The following is a 21584-nucleotide window of genomic DNA, read 5'->3' on the forward strand; positions in this document are numbered from 1 at the left end:
AGAATAAAAATATATAAAATATAAAATATTGTGATTTTATTTCAATGATTGTATTATTTGGTATATTGCATTATTTGGTATAAATTTCTTCCATAAACTTCTAACATATAATAAAATAACACTTTCTTTCACTTCATAAAGATTGTTAGGTGCATTAAATTTAACTAAACGTCATATTCTGCACCATCTAGTTTCTCATCAGTTATCCAATACACTAAATTGGAACAAGTTTCAGGTTCTAAATATAAAAAGCTCATAAGCATTCCTTGTAAATAACCTACAAATAGTCCTGCAATAATATCAAGAATATAATGCCTTCTCATTAAAAGCCTAGACATAACTAGGACAAAAACCCATATTGATATCAGTGAAAGACAAATGTCAGGTACAGGCCACAAATATTTAAAAAAATAAAGGACAAGCATTGAACGAGAAGCATGACCAGATGGGAATGAATACTTGTCAGGTCCTATTGAGAAAGGATCGTCGTTAACTGCTGGTCTTCTTCTTCTTGTAGACGATTTCAATATAGCAATAACAATAATATCTAATATTAGGGCTAAAAATATAATAATACCATCAATAATAATAATGTTAAAAATTATTTTCTTGAAATATTATATTTTGATATTTGTTCTTACCTACTAATAAATTGACTTGCATTTGGTATAAACTTTTACTATTAAAAATCCAAATACATGCAAGTAATGATGCTATCCAGATTATTCCATGGCATGATATCTACCAAGATAACAAGTTTAAGATTAGAAATTATATCCATATAAAGCAATCTGATTTTTTATATTATTTTTCTTATCTCATTTGCATTAAAATAAAAAAAGTACCTCTAACATTTTGTAGTACAATTTTAATTTTGGCATCACATTTTCCACACTTCTCACAAAAATTTTTGTTACCCGAACATCAAGTTCCAATATGTTTCTTAACATTGTTGGAATTTTTCTTTTACGATGTTGAAACTGTTTTAAAGAAATATACATTTTATTATTTAATATTAAAAAGACATATTATTTTTAAAAAATACCTTGTTGCTCATGGTATATTACAAATTAATACAATTCAAAATAATCAAATAATTAATAAATATTAGTATGTCTCAATGTCCACTTAAGAAGTTGTTCCATGAAACTCTATTACAATATTTATGCTAATAATGCCAAGTATTATAATCTCGGATTCCATTTTATAACAATAAGATACATGAAGATGGCGACACCAGCGCCAGAAAGTAATTTGAACAGTTTTAAACTGACAATTTGGCGACAGTTGTACTTTCTGGTGTTACTTCACTTGAGGTTTTTCAAATTTTATATATACAAAAGATTATTAGTGTTGTCACGACGTACATTTTATCAATCAAAAGTTTCAAATACGGATAATCTTTAGTAAAAGATGCAGAAAGATCAGCCGGAAACACCAAAACTGAGACGAGTTAGAAGGTAAAAACTGAAATACTATATTTTTTCCAGTAATGATTTGTTTCGTATATTTTTAGGCTACAGAAAGCTACTACACCGGAACTATTAAGAAGAAACACAACAGTAGATATCACAACAAATGTTCGTGCAAGTAGCTCTCAACATAGGACGACAATGGCCCCAAATGACTTTTCTTTATCACAAAGTAAAAATTCTTACCTCAATCTCCTATAATGAAGTTCTATAAATTTAAGTATCAAATACATATGTGATTTAGATTTTCCAAAGAAAAAATCTGCATTGGATCGTACCTCAGTATTCCCTACACAATCATTGATGGATGGAACAAGAATGATGGACTCAGATTGCTCTGATATGGAATTAAAACTTCTTTATGATCAGTACTTGCAAAATACTATGACAGAAATAATCTTGAAAAAAAAAACAGAAGAAAAGGAAATGTTATTTTTATCTCAGTTAGCCACAATAAGTAAAGAATATGATCACAATGAGGAGAAATTATTTAAATTAAAAACTAGAGAAAGAGATATAATAAATTTGTCCAAGATACAAAATGAAATCGATTCACAGATTAATGATGCAAACAATTGTACTAGTAAGTATTGCCTAAAAATTGTTTTAAAGTATCATTCAAGTAGATATATATTCTTGAAAATAATTAAGTTTGCTTTTCTTATAGAAGAAGAGAAGAAAAAGTTGCAAAAGACATTGTCTCAGTTATATAATATTTTAGAACCTCTAGATGAACTTCGTTGTGATAATATAGTTCTTCCTGAGACACCTGAGGAATGGGAAAAAACAAAAGAGACTTTAAAATCATGTTCAGAGACTTTGAAGCACATCATGGATTTGATTGGAACAAAAAGTGAATCATATCAACGTGTTAATAAGGGCGTTAAGGAATTTGTGCAGACATTGAGTGATATTGAAGATAATCAGAAAGAGTATAAAATAACAAATTTTCTACTATTCAATAATTATGTTATGTAATATAATTGCTAATGTAATATCATTATTTTTACAGGTTGGAGAACAAACTTTGCAATCTGCAAGCTCTTGTATTGAAAACAGCATCCTTGTCCTTAATGCAAATCCATAATTGATAGGTATTAAATCATATTTATTCATATATTATTATTATATAATATATTTGAGGATTGCTCATTTATGCACAAACATTATATATTTGTAATATCTAGTTTATAAGGAAAAGATTGCTAAGCATCATGGTTATATGTTTATAATAAAAGCTAAATTAAAATTTTATTTGAAATTCAGATATTACTTTTATATTCAAAGAAGATGAAAGCATTCGTCAATTCGTTTACACAAACTCGACGATTTCACTTTCTGAACAAATACTATCGTATATGATAATTCAAGCAAGTGTCGCCATGTTCTGGGAATTAATAAAAGCATTTAAATTAATATCACTGTCATTGTGTCGCTATACATTAGCTATTGACTACTATTCGTTGTATCAAGCACAAAGAGGTAATAGAACAACACGGGAAAGGCTACAACTTGTTTGGGCGTAATTAAGAGTACCTATCTTTACAGAATTTCACGATACACGATGTACCCTTAAACGAGGATAGCGCTGTCGACGGAATTCCTTTGAAATCAGCTCGTACTCGCTGATTGGCGAGCTAGAAAATGGGGTTGGAGGCGCGTGTACGCATGACCGCGACCTCTCGCCATATTTAATTTTTCCCAAATTTTGCGAGCCAGTGTCGCAAGGAAAATCGAAAAAACAAAGATCATTTACGCATGGATGATCAATTGAAAGGATGCGTACAGAGTGACGAGACGCCGTTGACGAAGTATCCGAGGATATCGCGATGGAGAAAGCGCGGCGCAGGTCGCGTAACTCGCGTGCATCCAACCCCCGCGGATTTTTCCTCGCCCGCGCGCGATTTTATTCTGCGCATGGAAAGCAATTTTGCCCAATCATAAATAGGGCTATTGTGGGGGGATGGTGTATGCTGCTGGCGCATTTCATACATCCGAGTGTAATGGTAACCAGATAGAGGCGTCGCGCGGGGCTATCGGCCGGTTAGCATCGTAAATACTTACTACTTACTTCCGGTGAAAAATTTCGTCTCCCTTCACCTTATTCTTTTTCCCTCGTTCCATTTCATCCCTATCTTCATAGCATCATTATTTTTTTTTCTAGTTTTCCATCTCTTTTTATCTGTCCCATGCCTGGTTTTTTTCTATCTCTCTCATTGTTTCTCTCTCTCTCGCTCTCGCGCACAGTATTTTTTTTCTCGCGGCGTGGAAAGCTTACGTATGACGTACTCTGTGCACGGAACGGAAGTAACACGGCGTGATGCACGACACGTCGCACGCGCGCGTGCTCTCTCTCCTCTCTCTTTCTCTCTCTCTCTCTCTCTCTCTCTCTCTCTGTCTCTCTTACCTACGTGCGTGTGTGTGCTGCGGTAAATCGTGTTTGTGCGTGTGAGCGTACACAACTGAGCGAGTGATCTGTGACGTCAGTGGTCCGATCGGTTGTCACCTGTCAAGTCAAACTTGTATTCCTCGAGTCTTACCTCGAAACTTTCTCACTCTCTTTCTCTCTCTCTCTCTCTCTCTCACACGCATCCTCCTTTCCCTCTTTCTCTCTCTCTCTCTCGTTCGCACACACTCTTTCTCTGATGTAACCCTTCTTGACGTTCTAGTGTCCTCTTTTCCACCTACACACACGCGTTTCCATCCCTAACCGCATCTCTATCTCTTGCCCTCTTACTTTTGCTCTCTCTTTTATTCCGTTGCACTCATACTAACCAGCCTCGTGCCGACCACGCAATCCGATCCATTTCTCTCCCCCTGCTGTCTCCCTCTGCTCCGCGAGTACCAGCAACTAACCCCCTCTCTGCTTAACCCTCGCGGTTCCTCCCTCTCGCCCTGTCGTTTCTTCCATCCACCCACCGTTCTCTCCCCCGCACCCCTATTTACTCCCCCTCTTGCTCTCTCATCACTGTGCCAGCTTCCATCCTTGCCCACCCATTTTCTCTCACTCTTTTCGGTTGGTAGAACCAGTGGCGTAGCCAGCAACGGGGATTTCCCTCTTCGCTGGAAGGGAAACGTTTCCATTCATCATAAGATACGCCGCGTCGAATAACCGATATTACCCGCTATGATATTCATCCGTAACCGATATATCTTGGAAAATAGAGAAAGAAGAGTATATCTATATGTCTGAAAGAGAGAAAAATACACAAGGTACCATATACATTTATCTGTCTTACAAATCCAAGAAATATCATCGTGTGCCACCCCCTCCCTCCCCCCTGACGTATGCGCGTATACGTGAAAGAGTTCACTCCGAGGGATGGAAAACGGCACATGCTCGAGCTACACCACTGGTCAGCTGCGTGTATCTATTCGTCCATCTCTTTCGAGCTTCGAAAGTGCTCTCTTACCGCGGCCTTCCCTTTCCCCCTGTCCAGGCTGGTAGCAGCCACCCCCGCGCGCGTGGTGGTTCGCCCTTCCTGGTCGCCTCTCTGTCGGGCCGAAAAGCGTCGCTTTGAAGCAACGAGAGCGCGACTGGCACCCACACCAACTCCTCCCACCACCCACTTCGCGTTGGTCGCCGGGCTTGCCACCCACCGATATACAGCCCGCTCGCTCCGCTCGCCGCGACGACCGCAGACACAAAAACAATAACAAATCGATTCGCGAGGGCAATGGGAAGGGGTCAACGAGAGGTAGGACGACGAAGAAGAGAGGCACGGGGGAGGGAGAGCGGGGTAGCTCTGTACGTATATCTCTCTCTCTCTGTCTCTTCGGCTTCTCCCTTCGTCCCACTCCGCTCTCTTTCCCTCTCGTTCCTCCCTCGTCCCTCTTTCTGGATATTGTATAGAGAACGTTATGCTAAAGTATGCATGCACGAGGGTCGGTCCAATGGTCAGGAATCTCGCGAGTTCGTTCTGCGGCAGCACGTATCCGGACGTATTTCTCTGTACCCCGTCCGTGCCTCGTGAGGGAGAGTCCGCGTGCACGTTACTCTCGCGTACCGCCGGTACTGCGTAACTTCCGGTCGACCGGCAAACCTCCAAGGATCGGCTGTGCTTCTTGATACATAGTAATAGGAAAGCCGGGGAGAAGCGTGCCCGGGGGATGATTTACCGTAATGACGATCGGCCTGAATTGCGGTAGGCCACCGGACGGGCATCCGTAAGAAGGAAATCTTTCATTATATAGCTCTCTCATTTTTTGAAATTTTTGTTTATACCGTTTGCTCGATGTTGGACATTAGGTTGGACACACACACGCATACACACACAGACACACACACACATACATACATACACACATATACATATGTAGCTTCGAGGATGTTTCCTTTTTTTTGTTTGCCAGTCTAATCAGCTTGTTTGCTCCAGTCTGTTTGCAAATCGTCTCCCTTGATTCGTTTGGACAATTGTTTCTTCTTGTTTTTTTTCCTTTCTTTCTTTGTTTCTTAATGTAAAGTTATTGTTCAAGTTGTTTGCATGATGATTACATTTATGGTACAGTAGATATTGCAAATTGACATTAACAGTCGATGAAGATACTTATACTTAGTTCTCGGTATTAACGATTTTTATTTAATGTGCCCAGGTTCTTTTTTTTTTTCCTTTTCGCTAGAGTATTTGTTGTTTAATGAAGTTTTCTTTTTACCGTTCTGTTATGTAAATGGTAGTTTAAATCGGGAAATCTGATCCTGAAGGACTTCTCTTTCTCATCGAAATACAATGTCAGTTTGTTATACGCGCAGTATAGATCTCCTGTTTGAAGGAGTTACCGATCTCCGTGACCTAATATCGCGATACTCAAGACTCCAGTATTATACCTTACGTCATCTTTCTTTCATTCTAAAAGTTCTTTCAATATTATTAGACACTCGAAACACGTTCATAGCTATATTTAATTTATTTCACATCTTCTTCAAATTTTGCAGCTCGTTCTTGATAAATATGTTGACTGATATTATCATTTAATAGATTTTCCAATTTGTACATCAAGATTTTCCATATTTCTTAAATCTGACCAATTACACGTGGACCATCACATTCCCGTTATTTTACGCTGCAAACAAACCTGCGCCCATTTCGCCAAATTATCATCGGAAAAAATCCGCGATACTTACGCGTTAACTATCCGAGAGGTAGTGTGACAATCGTTTCGAATGACGATACGCAACCTTTTGATTTCCGGGTTTTCTCTACTTTCGTCAAGAGATTCGCATTTACATCTATCGCGTGCCGCGAATAATTTCGATTGCGCAAAATTATGAAAAGAAACGGAAATTCGGTAGACGGTCACTCGAGTAGAATGTCCGTTTGCTGCTTGATTTATGAGATAATACGCAGAATACCGCAAACGACACAGCGGCAAATAAATATATTTCCTCATTTCTCTACTCGTCCGTTTTGCCCGACCTGATGCGTCCACAGCACGAATCGATAAATTGTACAACAAATAATCCCATCTGCGAAGGATATTTTCACGTTATTTTCTTTAATTCATCCGCTATTGATTCGTCCGTCTTCTTTCGCTCCCCCCCCCCCTCCACCCTTCCCCTTACCCCTTACCCCGCCCCCCTTCTTTTTGCATTTTCGAAATATAATTCACCCCATTACACGTTTCACGTTTCGCTACGTTCGATGTCAGCGAGCAATTATTAATTTGAACGTATAAAATTGTCTTGCTGACATGTCCGTACGAGAGAGGTACCGATCGATCGACTTATTAACAGAGATATTTGTTGCGTTATTTTTACGCGAATCACCGGCGAACGCGAGGTGAAACGGACGAGAGGACCGAGCACCGAGCACGTAATCAGAAGTCCTCCGGTTCATTTGGGAAATTTTTAAACGGGGAACGAACGGGTCATTAAAATGATTACCGTTTCACTGGACGATCTCTCCGCGCAGCAATGAGCTCCGCGTGCAGCAACTTTCGCGAAATAATGAGTTTCGAACTCGTCCATCGTCGGATCTATTTATTAAACATTACAAAACGCGTTGCAATTAAGTGGCGCGCTTCAGGCTACACCGGGTTCCACGGGTTCGAGTTTGTTCGTTTATTTTTTTCGTGTCTTCTTTCTTTTTTTTCTTTTTTTTTTTTTCGTCTCCTTCCTACCCGCCGCGTTTCTGAAATACTTCCACCTAGGGTGGAGAATTAACGACAGACCATGGGCAAATAGTGAGTTAAGCGTCGTGCGCGAGAAAGAATTCCGTTTGACGATTAATCGTGAAATGAAATCGTATGGGAAGAAACGCATCAGCCGGCATCAAGCCGAAAGAGGATCTTCCGCTTTCGTTTGATAATTTTCGACATTTTCACCTGAATTTCTGCGCCCGCACAGAGACGAATGCAATTTTATCTTTAACTTTGATCCCCGCGCCGCGTTTGAACAGACGAATTCTGAAATTGTACGCGTTTTCGCGTATCTCATTACGAAAATCTATTGTAATTCCCCATCCTCGTGTCGACTTTTGTCGCGGTCCGTTCACGCTCAAAAGCGTTCACGCTCCCGCCGGATGAATATTATCTTCGTTAATTTATTAAGTATCACATCGAAAGCACGACACGCTAAAAATCAAACGTATTAATGCACGCGCGATAATTACGATGTCATTGCGCACAGTTGCGAATTATTTTTCCATTGGCTGTCGGTTGTCTATTTCTTCTATCGTCCTCTGTTTCTTTTTTCTTCGACAAATACGTTTTCTACGCTTTTCTACGAACCTTTTAAAGATATGGATTTATTCTCAGAAACTGTCTGATAAATACGCCAGTATTCTCGCGAAATTATTCTGCGATACTCGTAGAAATCTTTTATGATTATATATTACGCGCATCGAAAATTTGCTTCGATTGAGATTCGATTATTACAATTACATCGATGATGTTTGGAACAATATCGATATCTGAAAAATAGAAGTTGGAGGTTGGAAGATATTTCTTTAGACAGAATTACAGAACTATTTAAATAATTACTTCAATTTTCCATTTCTCGAGATCGCTATCGATATTCGTATACTTGTTAAAATATATTGCAACATTTATAATTTATCGTTAATTTAACAGTGGTGTTAATGCTGCAAGTGAAATTTGAAAATGCCTCGTACAAGGAATGTAATATTAATCTCTCATTCTTCAAGATCCACCGTAGCCACGTTCCCCGAAACTTCTTGAACCCTCTCACAGACGATTCCCAAATGATCGAGGTAGCCACTAGACGTTACATATTTCATTGAAGAGCGTTCTATTTCAGCGATGACCGCATAATGTCATCTATCTTTCAGCCGTCTAATTTCGACTAGTCGCGGAGCGTTACATAGACACGAGGATCGACAGCGGGAAGTGAATTATGAATATCGTCTTTTCCATTATCCGTGTCTCTATTTTAAGTATCCCTTAACCAATTATCGGCGGAAGTTTGAGAATAGCTCAATCCGCCACGTTCTCCGCCGTTTCCAACGGTGTTATTTAAAAACCTTCGTGTTTCGATTACCGATTCTTCCTACGAGAGGAGTTAGGGGCTGAAAAGAAGAGGAGGAGCACCATTGGCGAAGTATTCATTGATCCGTTTAATAACCGCGGTTCCAGATGGAATATGGGATCTGGAGTTTTCACGCCGCGGGTGAACTTTGGGGTGACCCGCGTCTCGCCCGAAGGCACCCGATTCTACCACCAAGTGCGACGCAGTTGCTACCGAGGGCCGCGTTCGCCCTGAGCGGCCTCCACCGACCGGACATGGTGCCGTTACCGTTGACTTCCGCCGGGCCGCCGTACGGACCTATGGAACTAGTTACGAAACGGGACGGCGAACAGGATGCCGAGAAGAACGAGGAGAAGGAAGAGGAGAAACAGGACGACAACGAAGGGAACATCGAACGAGCGGACGAGAATGATAATCAGGTACGATTTGCGATATTTTTCAAGGTGATATTTTTTAAGGTTTAATGTAAAAGAAAGCGATGAAAAGTTTATTAGCAGAATATACAATTAATATTTAAGGACGTTGCATATCTTTGATGTGAACGTATCTTGAATGAATATGAATGAGGATCAGGCACTCAAAATGTGATGTCAAGCTAAATAAACAAAAAAATTGATTATGTTATACAATTACTGTAATTATAGTTACTTTTGCTTCAAATGATTCGTATGAAGGGCACACGAATTTAATTAGGATAAATCATCTTCTATTGGAACTGACTGGAGCTGTTCTTCTTATCAAAATATTTGATCACTAATTATATTACTAGTGGCTAAATTGTTTATCGTACAAGGTATTATTTAATTTTTCCAGTTTTGAAGTAGTATTTGAAGCAATATTTCTAAGACCTTTTTTGTATGATACTTGAATTCCTATGTAGTAGAATTTTACATCAAGTTTCTCTTTGAGTATAATAATAGAATTTCAAGTAATCAACGATATTTGTTGTAATGCTTCAGAAATATTAAAAACTCCATCGATTAAGGTAACTACTAGAAACTCCAGTTAATACGGATAAACTGTAATTTGATTTCAGTACAAATTGTATGTCGATAAAAGATTCCTCCTGGGAAAATTGAATAATACCTGCTGTATTTTATAGGTTTGCATTGTGCAGTAAGTAAATGTTTATTTCAAATGATGTTTTCATGTTTATCTCAACGTGATGTAATAATCGGAAACGCAGCAGCCATTGTACACAATAATTTACGAAATTTTCTATCGTTTTGGTGTACCGCAAATACAATATTGTTGGTAATTTTATCTTTGTCGGTATAGTAATAATTCCCTGAAACGAAATAATTCCTTGAAATTTTGATGGGTTTTGCAACATATTAGAAATATCATCAGGCAGGCGTAGATAATCTTTCGTGAAACTTCAATTTTCAAGTCGCAATCGTAAAACGGAATTTAAAATTAAAATTAAAGAAAGGATCTTTATTAACGGCTCGGATACTTGAAATACACAAAGAACACGAGATTCGAATTCTTTCTTTCTTAAGAAAAAATTCTACCCCTAGTCTATTATATATTTTCAATATGCACCCTCTTGTGTGTAACTTGATTTTCCTTCGTAGCATGTTCCAATCTTCACCAACATTGCAGTTAGCTTTATCAAGAATACTAAGACTTCCTGTTATCCCGTTCGCTCGTGATTAAGCCACTTGGGTCAGAAAACTTTCCAAGTAGCGTGACCAAAGTTTATACTTGAAATATTCGGTTGCCGTTTAATTTCTAAAGGGGCGTATAATGAATTCTTCCTGTCTGATCACGCAGACTTCCACGCCGAAAGAAACTAACGACAATGAGGACGCCGGTGAGGAAAGCGATACTGGAAGTACAAACAGCTCGCATCGCTCGGCCAACAATAATTTATCCACGAAGCTGCTCGACCCCATGGCCTATCTGACTTTTGACAAGGTTCGTCCAATTATAAAATGTACCAAACTACATATATTAATTTACATTCTACATCTGAATACCAGTTACAGTAAAATATATTTTAAAATGAGATGGCTCATTTTATTCATTTATATTCCATATTTTTCACATGAGTACAACAACTCATGACTCAGTGATAATATAATTATATTATATAAATATAATATGATATAATTATAATATAATACAGTTATGATATTACATAATATAAATATAATACAGTACAATTATGATATTATATAATATAAATATAATACAGTACAATTATAATATTATACAATATAAATATAATACAGTACAATTATAATATTATATAATATAAATATAATATAATTTATGGAAATTGTTCTTTAAATTCTTATGTAACATTGTCTAATCTATCTAAGTGTTTACGTGGCTAAACAAAGCTAAAAGAGAGATTGCTTTCGTGACAGGATGGAACAGTTACACCGGTTCTAAATGGCTGGGTCCTCGGTGCTTACACCGCCATGCTTGGAAGGCTTTCAGCAGCGACCGCGGCCCTCGAAGCTACAGAAATCCCAAACATTCCGTCTGACAGCGACTCTGAGAGCGAGCATTCGTCTTACACCGAGAAGTACGCGGCTCTTTCGGTTATCAACGTTAACTTTCATCGAAATCGAGACCCGTCTCAATGCTTTACACGGTAACGTACTTAACTCGGTGCCTGTCTAACGCGACATCGGAGCGTTTAAATTCTTCGGTTACCACCACGGTGCGTGGCCAGATAAGAAAGTTAGAGAACGAGACGAGGAAACGGAATTACGTATGTATGTACATGTGTGTATGCGCGTCGTTGCAAAGAGATGTTTGAGCGCAAGGTTTTTATTTAACACGCGGCGGAATCGATAAAACGAGACCAATGAATCTGTCCGGTTGGAGGGCGAATCTTCCTCCCTGTGTTCAACAATGCGAACGCGTTTCTGATATTTCAAAAATTCAAAGATAAATGGACGTCGTAAATCAACAGTTTTGAAGGATATTGACCAACCGTTGAGTTACGACCAGTCCGTGAGCAACGATTACGAAATTTAAAGAAATAAAAATAAAAGGAGCTTTTTAATTCCGCGGCATTGGATGGAATGACTTTGTTGTTTTATACGTCTCTTGCACTGTGATTTATTCTTTCTTTTGCTTGAAATGATAAACGTAACGAAGACACAAAAAAAAAAAAAAAAAACAGAGAGAAAGAGAATATTAGAGAGAAGGAATCTTTGTATGAAAATTTGAGAAAAAAAGTAATTCAAGACATTAGGATGAAATTAATTTTCCTAATTCCTCCGGGTCTTCTTTTAATCTCTATTTTTAACAAAACAAAGACTCCAAGACTCTTGAGCCTATAAATCTAAAGACTCTTCTCTCTCCAGATTTTTCATTCCGTCTAAATCTTTATTTGTTATATTTACTATTATCTGTAGACTGTAGATATCTACGTAAATTAATTTAAATTTTTACCAATACGAATTTTACTGTCTATAAAATTCTTGTAAATGCGTGAAGATACTATATTCCCGTTTGAATACTGAAATTTTTGATACTCTTCTCAGATCTCGAGGTAGCAGCCCGAACGTGAGCAATGCGCATCGCGGTTATTCCTGTGGTTCCTGCGACGTGGTTGCGCCGACGAGGCCAGCTTTGCGAAAGCACATTGTCGATTGTCATCCGCCAGTACCCAGCGCGGAAACTGGGGAAACGAAAAGTTGTCCGTCCTCGGGCTGTGATTTCACCACGAACAGCAGATGTGAGATGGAGACTCATGTGGCTGCGCACGTGGCACAGGGGATGACACCCACAGGAAAGAAGCGTACACTGGCTTTGCAACGCGTCAGGTATAGGTACTTAGCGCTTGTTTCAATTACTGTACTTATCGTATTATTAAATCTCATACTGTTTGAAGTAAATCAGAGAATCCTCCAGCAGATTGTTACGTTGAAAGATATCAATATTTGATTACGGATTGATAAAGAAACTCACTAATTACTTCAAACAATATATCGTTACGATCGATTCATTCTCTGTATACAAATTTATGTGTAATATTCAACAAAATATTGTTAAACTTAGAAGTTTAACAATGGAAGAATTAAATTATGAAGTTGTAAACTTCGTTACAATAACTTCATTTTTTGCAGTTATATTTACTTGAAAACATAGACATCAATCATTCTTGCTACAAACTTACCAATTATCAAAATGAATCGATGTAACTACATCGTGACCGAAGCGTGTTCGTTATCAAAATTAAGTAACCAAAAATTCGACTCTCGTTGAGAAGGACTTGGTAAATTTGTATGATTCATTCGGATGTCGTTTTATCTCTGACATCAGCCAAGTTGTTCCGACCTTTATTGTACGTTTGAATGCGCAGATATGAAAGGGAGGAGTATCGGTGCTCGTTGTGCTCGTACGCGTGCACCATCGAGAAGGCGTTCCAGAGGCATTTGAGAGCACACGCGAAGGGCACAGCGCCGGAAACGAGGGTGAGCTGCGCTGTCTGCGGCGCGGACAGATCGTCGGAAGTGGATCTGAGCAGGCACATGAGAAGGCATCGCGACGACCGATACTTCTGCTGCGACATTTGCATCTTTCGCACGGTGCAGTTGAAAAAGGTAATAAAATCTCGCTGGGCACAAAGGGAGAGACGATGATGCGCGCAGAAACGGGACAGCGAAGCAAAACCAATGAACGCCGATTGTTTTCAATTCTCGTTCAGTGAGTGAAAAGCTCGTATAATCCCTGGACGACCGTAAATTTTACGATACGTACCTACTGGCGGTCCATTGAATTTTGTAGAACGGTGGGATGATATTCTACCTTTATCTGTAAATCAAAACTTTCTGGTATACGAATTCTGTGTGCGAATCCACGGATTTATCCGACGACTTTCTAACGATTCTTGAATATATTCAAGACCTGGCCATGCATGTACGACACTGGCGTAACGTTCGAGTGATCGCAATGAAAAGCTTCAGTGAACAAGATATTGATGTTAAATTCAAGATGTCAGACTATTGTTTCGTGGCCGCATGAATAACGGCCGACAAGATTGCGTTACATAATAGAATCGCAATTTTCAGTAATGACCTGTACAGTGGACTGTGATTTTAGATATAATATTTGATACATATTAATCACTCGAATCATGAGAAAAATGTACTATTAATTATAACTCATTATAATTTGTTATGTATTCATTATCATAATCCATTATATATATTCATTATATGTTGACATGATTTGCATATTGATACGAAGCTCCAAAGAGAGATCGCTTAATTATTTGTTTATAAATTAAAGTTCATTATACTTTTATTAATACGCAGAAATCACTTGTGAAGAGACAAAGCATCATTTCTACCAAGTGATATCAATCAGATCATCCCTGAATTTTATGCTATAATTATATTTCAAATATTTCATTAAAAAAATCACAGTCGCTGCAAGAAGTATCTGCACGCTATATTGATTAACTAGATTCAAATCAAAAAATGAAAGACACTTCATTGGGATAAAAGTATAGAAACATGAGCAAATATTTTTTGTAGTGTCTACACTGTACGTGAAATAGCATCAAGCATAATTTATCCTCTTTCTTGTAACTTTATTTTTACACCTACTCAGCTAATTTAACACGTGTCTATCTACGTTTACACGCAAGAACAATGATTTTCTATCTTTGACCAGCTCATCCAACACCGACGAATGCACACGGGCGAGAAGCCGCACCTTTGTCCACATTGCGCGTACAGGAGTGCACGTCGTGACAATCTACGTAGTCACGTAAGACGAGTGCACAAAAAGGAGAATTTATATTGCGATACGTTCAGTCCACGGGGCATGCTGTTGACGCCTACGATCGGGAGAGACAGCCCTCTACAGAGCCCGGAATCCTCGCCGTCATCTAACTCGGAATCCACGAACTAGCGAAGCAACACGCGGCAGGAAGCTTGAAGAGGAATCTCGATGTTCTCGCCGGGGATCGAGCGGTTCGTCGTCGTTTTACACGTCCTAACTTTGTCAATACTGCGACTTATAAATATTACAATGGGTGGAGAGAAGATTTTACATTGGCAACGAAGATCGTGTCTGTCGCTGTTTTAGCTGCTTCGAGAGGAGAAGCGTCACTGTCACTGATCGCTTGAAAAAATATACCATAATTTCGGAGTGTATAATTTTTTAAGAGGTCAGACGATCGGATCGGCAACTGAAATTAACTGAAATTAACTGAAATTAACTGAAATTAAATTTATTTAAGCATTTTTTTTTTTAAATGGATTCAGTTTGGCTGAAAGATAGAGGAAACTTGAAGTTACATAGATACTTAATATTTGCAACGAAAGATTTAGTAACGGCGAACATAGTCAGAAGTTGTGAAGTTATGGTAATCTTAAAGTCTCAGTCTCGTCGTTTCTTGAAGAAATTCCAATGTTTAACTCGAGCTATATTGCACAGTCTTAATAATAGATAATGCAATACGCGTACGAATAAAGTCAAAAAGAAGGATATCGATGATAGAGTGCAACTTCTGGCTAGTCACGATCGACCTTGCCCTTAATTAATAGGAATTATGTAGAGAATTGCATGCGAACGTCGATAATTCAATCTAATCTTCGAATTCTAACGTGATCTTATTATTAGCCGATTTAATTATCGAAGTCTCTTCGTTGATCAGAACGTTGATGAACGAAGCTAAAGCTGCGCAATGGTGCTAGAATCGTAGACTGGATTATAGAGGAAGACTGAAAGTAGATGCTTTCACGGTGTGACTGTCCTTTGTTTCACCTTACGCCGTGATTCAGATATAAAATCAGCGATTATTAAGACTGCTGTCCTGTACTGATGGCCAAGAGATGCTCGTGTTGCATCGATACGTTTTACAATTAATTAATAATCGAATACCATTCGAAAAGAAAAATCAGGAGTTCAGCAGTCAAGATGAATTTCATGTGCAAATTACAGGAGAGAAATAAGTACACATACAATTTTATTGATTTCCTGATTTTAACAGCTCTGCACCTTTATGATTAAAGAGGAGAATTAAATTTAACACGACACGTCAGAGTCATTATAATTAATAATGTTTAAAAAATTTTTGAAGAAACAAGAAGTAATAATTTATAATTCTTCTTCGTCTGTACTCTCCGTGTTGGAATCGTTGAATTAAATTTGTAAAAAAAAAAAAAAAAAAAAGAAGAATTAAACGTATCGATAATACTGTATTTACGTAACAGAGAATCTCTGTGGCCTCTGGGAAAGGTGCTATTTTGCAAAGATAATTTTACCGTTGCGTCCTTCCATATTTAAGCTTCTGCTGCACTTATGATTGTCCAGCTATCGTAATTATGATCGTTAACGGTATTATTGATAATGATATACATTGTTATTCTTATTACTGGTATTAGCGTAACGCGACTTATGGTACTATTCCTACGGGATAATCGGAATCGCAACGATATATGTTACTATGTAATAGGCGTGTATACGGTGTGTTCGTTAATTGAGGAAAGAGTAGTCCGTGGGAAATTTTATCGAATTTTTCATAGAGATAACGATAAGCGGCGTGAAAGTCTTCTGTTTGCCGTCGATGAATATAATATATGTTCGCTTTTAAATAACTGAGGTAACAAGAGAAAGAGGCAAAAGAATATGACGAGTAAAAATATATGACAACAGCGTCGTTCAACGTTTTTCTCACGTGTTAAATGAAAACCGAAAAAAAAAAGAAAAAATACAAAAAAAAAAAATAGCTAAGGAATCGTACAAGCGTGTGCATTGAGCACAGGAGTGCAGGACTTTCCAACGAAACTACAATACGCAAGCAAATTTCTTATGTGTCTCAAGTATAACTCTAAGTCGAAAACCTATGGTAGTACCAAATGCAAACTATTAAACAATTTGTCGTCTCTGTAATAAGCAAATTCACCGGCGTTCCCTCGGGAGTGTCGGTTTTACTCTATCCTCACTTGACGCCTATGGAAATTATTATTAAAATATCCGCAAATTTTTTCTCTCTTTAGGATCGATGACCGTCCCCGAAGAAAATGAAAGAAAGAAAGATAGGAGAAACGATTCGATTGTGTGTCGTGCATTTTCTGCAAGGAAAAAAAGAAAAAGAAAAAATGAAAGGGGGAGGCGATAAGGCGAAGCCCAATATACATATAACATAAATGTGTGTCAATTTTTAATGTATCATAACTACGTTCTAGTCGATAACGATTTTTATGGGGGAGGGGGAGAGAGAAGGAGGAGGAGGAGGAGGAGATAACAAGGCACGGGAAGAGAATCTATGGCTCTTCGATGCGCAACGTTATGGCTGCGATTAGTAGATACGCTACGTTTTTTCTCGTCCGAGACGGCTATTTTTCGCAAGAAAATGAATAAGATGCGATTGAATGTCACGGCAGAGGAAAATTACTACGATTGATCGACCTGACGGAGCTCGAAGGAACGTTAAAGAAGAATTATTTGCTCGAACGATTTTTCTAATCAACGAATCATAATCTTTCTCATACAATTAATCATCTACAATCTATTTCTTTTATAATTAATTTTCGAGAATTTATTTATGATGTTCTCGCTGATTGGTTGAAATTATACAGAGTTCATCAAATGGAACGCCGTCTACATTAATAATTTCTAGTCTCTAAATATTTAACATTCCCGTAATTCAATTACAATTCGATCAATCGTAAGAGAAATCAACAACATCACCCCAGAACTGTCTGTACCATTCTCTCTGTCTGCCACGATACGATTGTTACGTGTACAATACTTATACTTATACTTTCTTGCTTTTTGATATGCGTGCGTTACATTCGAAACGATATACTTTATATTTGTGAGACGTTTATTCCGACGGCGTGCGCGGCGAGTTCGCGATTATCTTTTTCACAGATTTACTATGATTTCACACACTTCGGTACGATACGTGTTGCAACCATGGCTCCCTTGGATCGCTACGCGAAACGTGAGCAATGGGAACCGAACAGATAGAGCTAAGGGAAAAGATCGTCGTCTCTTTCGTTTTTTTTTTTTTTTTCTTTTTTTTCGAACTTTCGTGCATGCACGCGGACGCGATGCCTCCGCCCTACGCGTGATAATAGTATTTTTGGTACACGGTCGTGCCGCGATAGCGCTCCCCAATTAGTATGGACACCCTATGGCGGAACGACGGATTGTTGATCGTTGGTATATCGGTGCGTTGCGTATATTGTATTTATAATGATAATTCTATTTTTGATAACCGCTCGATTGATTATTCCATTTTAGATGTTGATCGTTCTACGAGGCCGCGTATTTAGAATAATTTCCATAGCTTTTAAGACACGTCGCGGGAACGAGCAACCAAAAATACGAATCCTTTCCTTTCATTCGCGTGTGCATCGTTATAGAACGATTTTGGTCCCATATGGTCCACGTGAAACGTCTCGGACGTAGATCATATTTCGAAAGAAGACGAGAGAAATAAATAAAAAAAAAAAAAAAGAAGAAATAAACAATGGTGGAACAAATAGGTAAATTACGCAATTACAGGGGTGGGAGGGGGTCACTTTATCGCTTTGCGAACGGATTGCCTTTCGTGAAACGGACGTAGAGCCTTCTCGAGCCGAACGTGTAAACGCGATTCATTGGCATTCTGTATTTAAGTATACGGTGGTGCATAATACGTGCGATATATAGCAAAGGTCTTTTTATTATTATACGTCGTATCGTCCGAACGATCGATCTCAGGTGCGTCCGAGATTTATTCTAATTAATTAATTAAATTCTAGCAAGCTCATTGTTCGTAAATGTCGTGCCAATAGCGAGAGGGAGAAGAAACAAAAAAAAAAAAAAAAGAAAAAAAACAATGCGTGCCAAAAGATGATGATAACGAGCAACGGGACGGGGATGTAGCGTTTTAAGAGGATGCGAAAGAATTGAGAGACCGGAGGCTGCGAATCTGCAGTCGGATCTGCTCGATCGTGTATACTCTTCCTTTATCGAGTTGTTCCTTCGTTCGAGTGATTCGATTAATTAATAATTAATAATTAACCGACGGTGTTTCTCGATGAGAATGAAAACAGAACGAGAATATCGATCGAGCATCTCCGTCTCGTACGGAATTATACGAACTAGTTGTTACAATCTTTTAACTGTTGAATTTTTGCAGTAGATGGTAAGTGTCTTAACGTATACCTTATATAAACTACACGATAATATATTCTATATTAATGTTTCTTAGGATTTACGTACGAAACGATCGTCCGCGAGCTTTCGTCGATTATTGTCGTCGCACAGCGCACTCAGAAAGCAATAACTTAACGAATCGTAGTTTCCGTAATCGATTGTTGTACAAATCTTTTCGAACGACACGACGTTGCGATACGCGTTGTCACTTTGTATCGAATTGGACATTTCCGTCGTTGAATATTTCCGAGTGCAGTCCAATCCTTGTCCAAAACCGACGATTTTCTACGCAAAGCCATCGGATCGATCGATCCTGGACACCTTCGACGAATTAACACCTGTACTTAATCGCAACACCACGTGCTTAACACCAATTGAACAACTCTGTCGTTGATGTGAATATCTGAAGACAAAATTATCAAACTTCGTGATTCATTATTTTTTTTTTTTTTTTTTTAACTTACGAAATGAAAGTGATCGTGTCGCGAAGAATCCGCCAATTTTTCGCGTGAAAGTGTCATCGAATGCAAAGAAGAACGAGGCAGGTGTTTAAATTTATCGAAGGACATCCGGATGAAAAAAAAAAGGTCTTAAACATTAATACAATCTAAATGTGATAATATATTTGCTATATTGAATTACGACGTAATTATTACATATTCTAATTATTGATAACGCGCGAATCGTACGGGGGAAGCGAGCAATTTTAAGAAGTCCGTCTGTCCGTGTGAATTGCATGGCGTGTGCAGCAGCAAGGTGATCGACGAGATCGGGTTTCCTGTTTTACGTAAATCGAATACCGTGCCAAGAGCTTCAGCGTCTAATACCATCACGATCGGCTTGGACAAGTACAAAGTATTCGGATAACTTATTTTTTGATTATCGATAAACGACGAAAGAAAAAAAAGAAGAAGAAGAAGAAAACGAAGAGAAACCGATCATGCGACGATGAGAAAGAGAAAGGGAAAGCAAGCGACACGAATTCACTCTTTAAACACAGACGGTTGTTCGAACAAATTATCGAAGTTATGGGTAAAATAAAAAAATAGAACTAAAACTAAGAAAAAAAAAAAAAAAAAGAAAGAAAGAAAAAAAGAGAAGGATCGTCGCGTCACCTTTGTCTGCGTTTGCGTTCGATAGTACACACGGCAAATCTATTCGGATTTACGATTTGCTTCACGAAATATAAATTAAACAAAAAAAAAAAGACTCTTGCGCTCTACGCATATATATATTATATATATTATATATAAATGTATGTGTATGTGTGTGGGTGTGCCTAAAGATTTTCTCTTTGGATCTATCTATATTTCACTATGTATTTACCATCTCTCTTTGGCCTTCTACTCTCTGTTGCGTGTTCCTCGTTCCTTGCCAATGTTCTTTCATCTCTCTTTGTTTTTTGGAAAACGAGCAGAGGGTGGATCGGTTTGATTGATTCTTAACTGACGATCTGTTATGTATGATTTACCCACCATTAATATCTAACTTTTATACTAATATTTTATAATAGTATAAAAGTATTAATAGTTTTATACTAAAGACTTTATCTTTGTAACATTGTCCGCTGAATAATTATAATTCTTTTAATTATTCAATTAACCCCTTGCGCGTTTAATCGTGATATTTGATAACGTGACAACGAGTGTAAAACAAAGGAACGAAACATCGTCAGTTAAGGATTAATTGCGTTGTTTAACAATTGTCTCTCTGTGTTCCGGTTGTACCTATAATATATAATATATTATATATATAATATATCCCATCGATCGTTCCTCTTGATAGATGCAGTCGCGATGTAATCACGTGCGTGCACGGTGCATTTGCTTGCATAGACAGCCGTAAACTTGAGTATACGAATTACACGTAAGATATATTTGATATATCAACGATCGAGAACTTTGAAAATCAGGTAAAAGTAATATATTTGAGAAAGAAATATTCGAGGAGAGATATTTTTTACGGTTCGAAAGATTTAAACCGACCGAACAGTTTTTATTCGAACAGAACATTCACAGATACATACGTGACCCCCTATTGCTGCTGAATTGACACAAGCTTAATCAGCACGTACACGCGAATCATTTTCGCATCAGTTATAGAATGCGAGGCACTTTTTTTACCCATTTCAATATGAAAAAGACCATTCTAAATGAACAGTCTATATTCGAGACTATAGATCACTTATCTAATGACATTGGTTCGTGTTCTTTTGTGATGATAAAGCACCCCTTGATAATACAGTATTTATCTGTCTTTATCTCGCGCATTATCTATACCCTCCATTCATTTACTAACTCTATGCATACGAAATTTAATCTTTCTACCTTGTTCTTACTTTTGGATCTCAATTATCGGTAACGTGTTGTTTGCATTGTAATAATTCCTCTGCAATTCATTCGATACTTCATTCATCGATATTTTTCTATTTTTAAAATAATTCTCTAAATGACTGTCTCAATTATATTCTTGCATTCGTTATAATAGTCTAACGACGATGT

At 38.0% G+C, this 21584-nt stretch overlaps 3 protein-coding genes and 1 long non-coding RNA gene across 10 annotated transcripts; 2 read left to right on the plus strand and 2 right to left on the minus strand.

The window, feature by feature from the left end:
* Positions 1-14: 14 nt before the first annotated feature.
* LOC122532878 (phospholipid phosphatase 6) lies at positions 15-3086 on the minus strand. 2 transcript variants are annotated; one of them, XM_043662036.1, is made up of 4 exons: positions 3009-3086; positions 846-980; positions 642-741; positions 15-559 (listed from the first exon to the last, which is right to left on the minus strand). In XM_043662036.1, exons 2-4 carry the CDS (start codon positions 948-950, stop codon positions 165-167), a joined length of 600 nt encoding a protein of 199 aa, XP_043517971.1. In that variant the 5' UTR covers positions 951-980; positions 3009-3086; the 3' UTR covers positions 15-164. The 2 variants fall into 2 exon arrangements, with proteins under 2 accessions (XP_043517971.1, XP_043517970.1); XM_043662035.1 differs by lacking the exon at positions 3009-3086 and adding an exon at positions 1046-1198.
* LOC122532876 lies at positions 1258-2726 on the plus strand. The gene is made up of 5 exons (XM_043662032.1): positions 1258-1460; positions 1517-1644; positions 1717-2055; positions 2140-2404; positions 2485-2726. Exons 1-5 carry the CDS (start codon positions 1414-1416, stop codon positions 2561-2563), a joined length of 858 nt encoding a protein of 285 aa, XP_043517967.1. The 5' UTR covers positions 1258-1413; the 3' UTR covers positions 2564-2726.
* On the plus strand, positions 2485-16969 carry LOC122532873 (zinc finger and BTB domain-containing protein 17-like). Of its 6 annotated transcripts, none has more exons than XM_043662026.1 (7): positions 2485-2566; positions 9063-9374; positions 10732-10875; positions 11331-11491; positions 12462-12749; positions 13283-13523; positions 14599-16969. In XM_043662026.1, exons 2-7 carry the CDS (start codon positions 9063-9065, stop codon positions 14836-14838), a joined length of 1386 nt encoding a protein of 461 aa, XP_043517961.1. In that variant the 5' UTR covers positions 2485-2566; the 3' UTR covers positions 14839-16969. The 6 variants fall into 6 exon arrangements, with proteins under 6 accessions (XP_043517961.1, XP_043517960.1, XP_043517959.1 ...); XM_043662025.1 differs by lacking the exon at positions 2485-2566 and adding an exon at positions 3212-5220; XM_043662024.1 differs by lacking the exon at positions 2485-2566 and adding an exon at positions 3212-3515.
* A 964-nt stretch (positions 16970-17933) lies between these two features.
* On the minus strand, positions 17934-21583 carry LOC122532881. The gene is made up of 2 exons (XR_006307592.1): positions 20410-21583; positions 17934-19486 (listed from the first exon to the last, which is right to left on the minus strand). It is a non-coding gene; the product is annotated as an uncharacterized LOC122532881 (long non-coding RNA).
* Between the last annotated feature and the right edge of the window lies 1 nt (position 21584).

Source organism: Frieseomelitta varia, unplaced genomic scaffold (genome assembly GCF_011392965.1).
Source record: "Frieseomelitta varia isolate USP_RPSP 00005682 unplaced genomic scaffold, Fvar_1.2 scaffold_480, whole genome shotgun sequence".
Taxonomy (NCBI): Eukaryota; Metazoa; Arthropoda; class Insecta; order Hymenoptera; family Apidae; genus Frieseomelitta; species Frieseomelitta varia.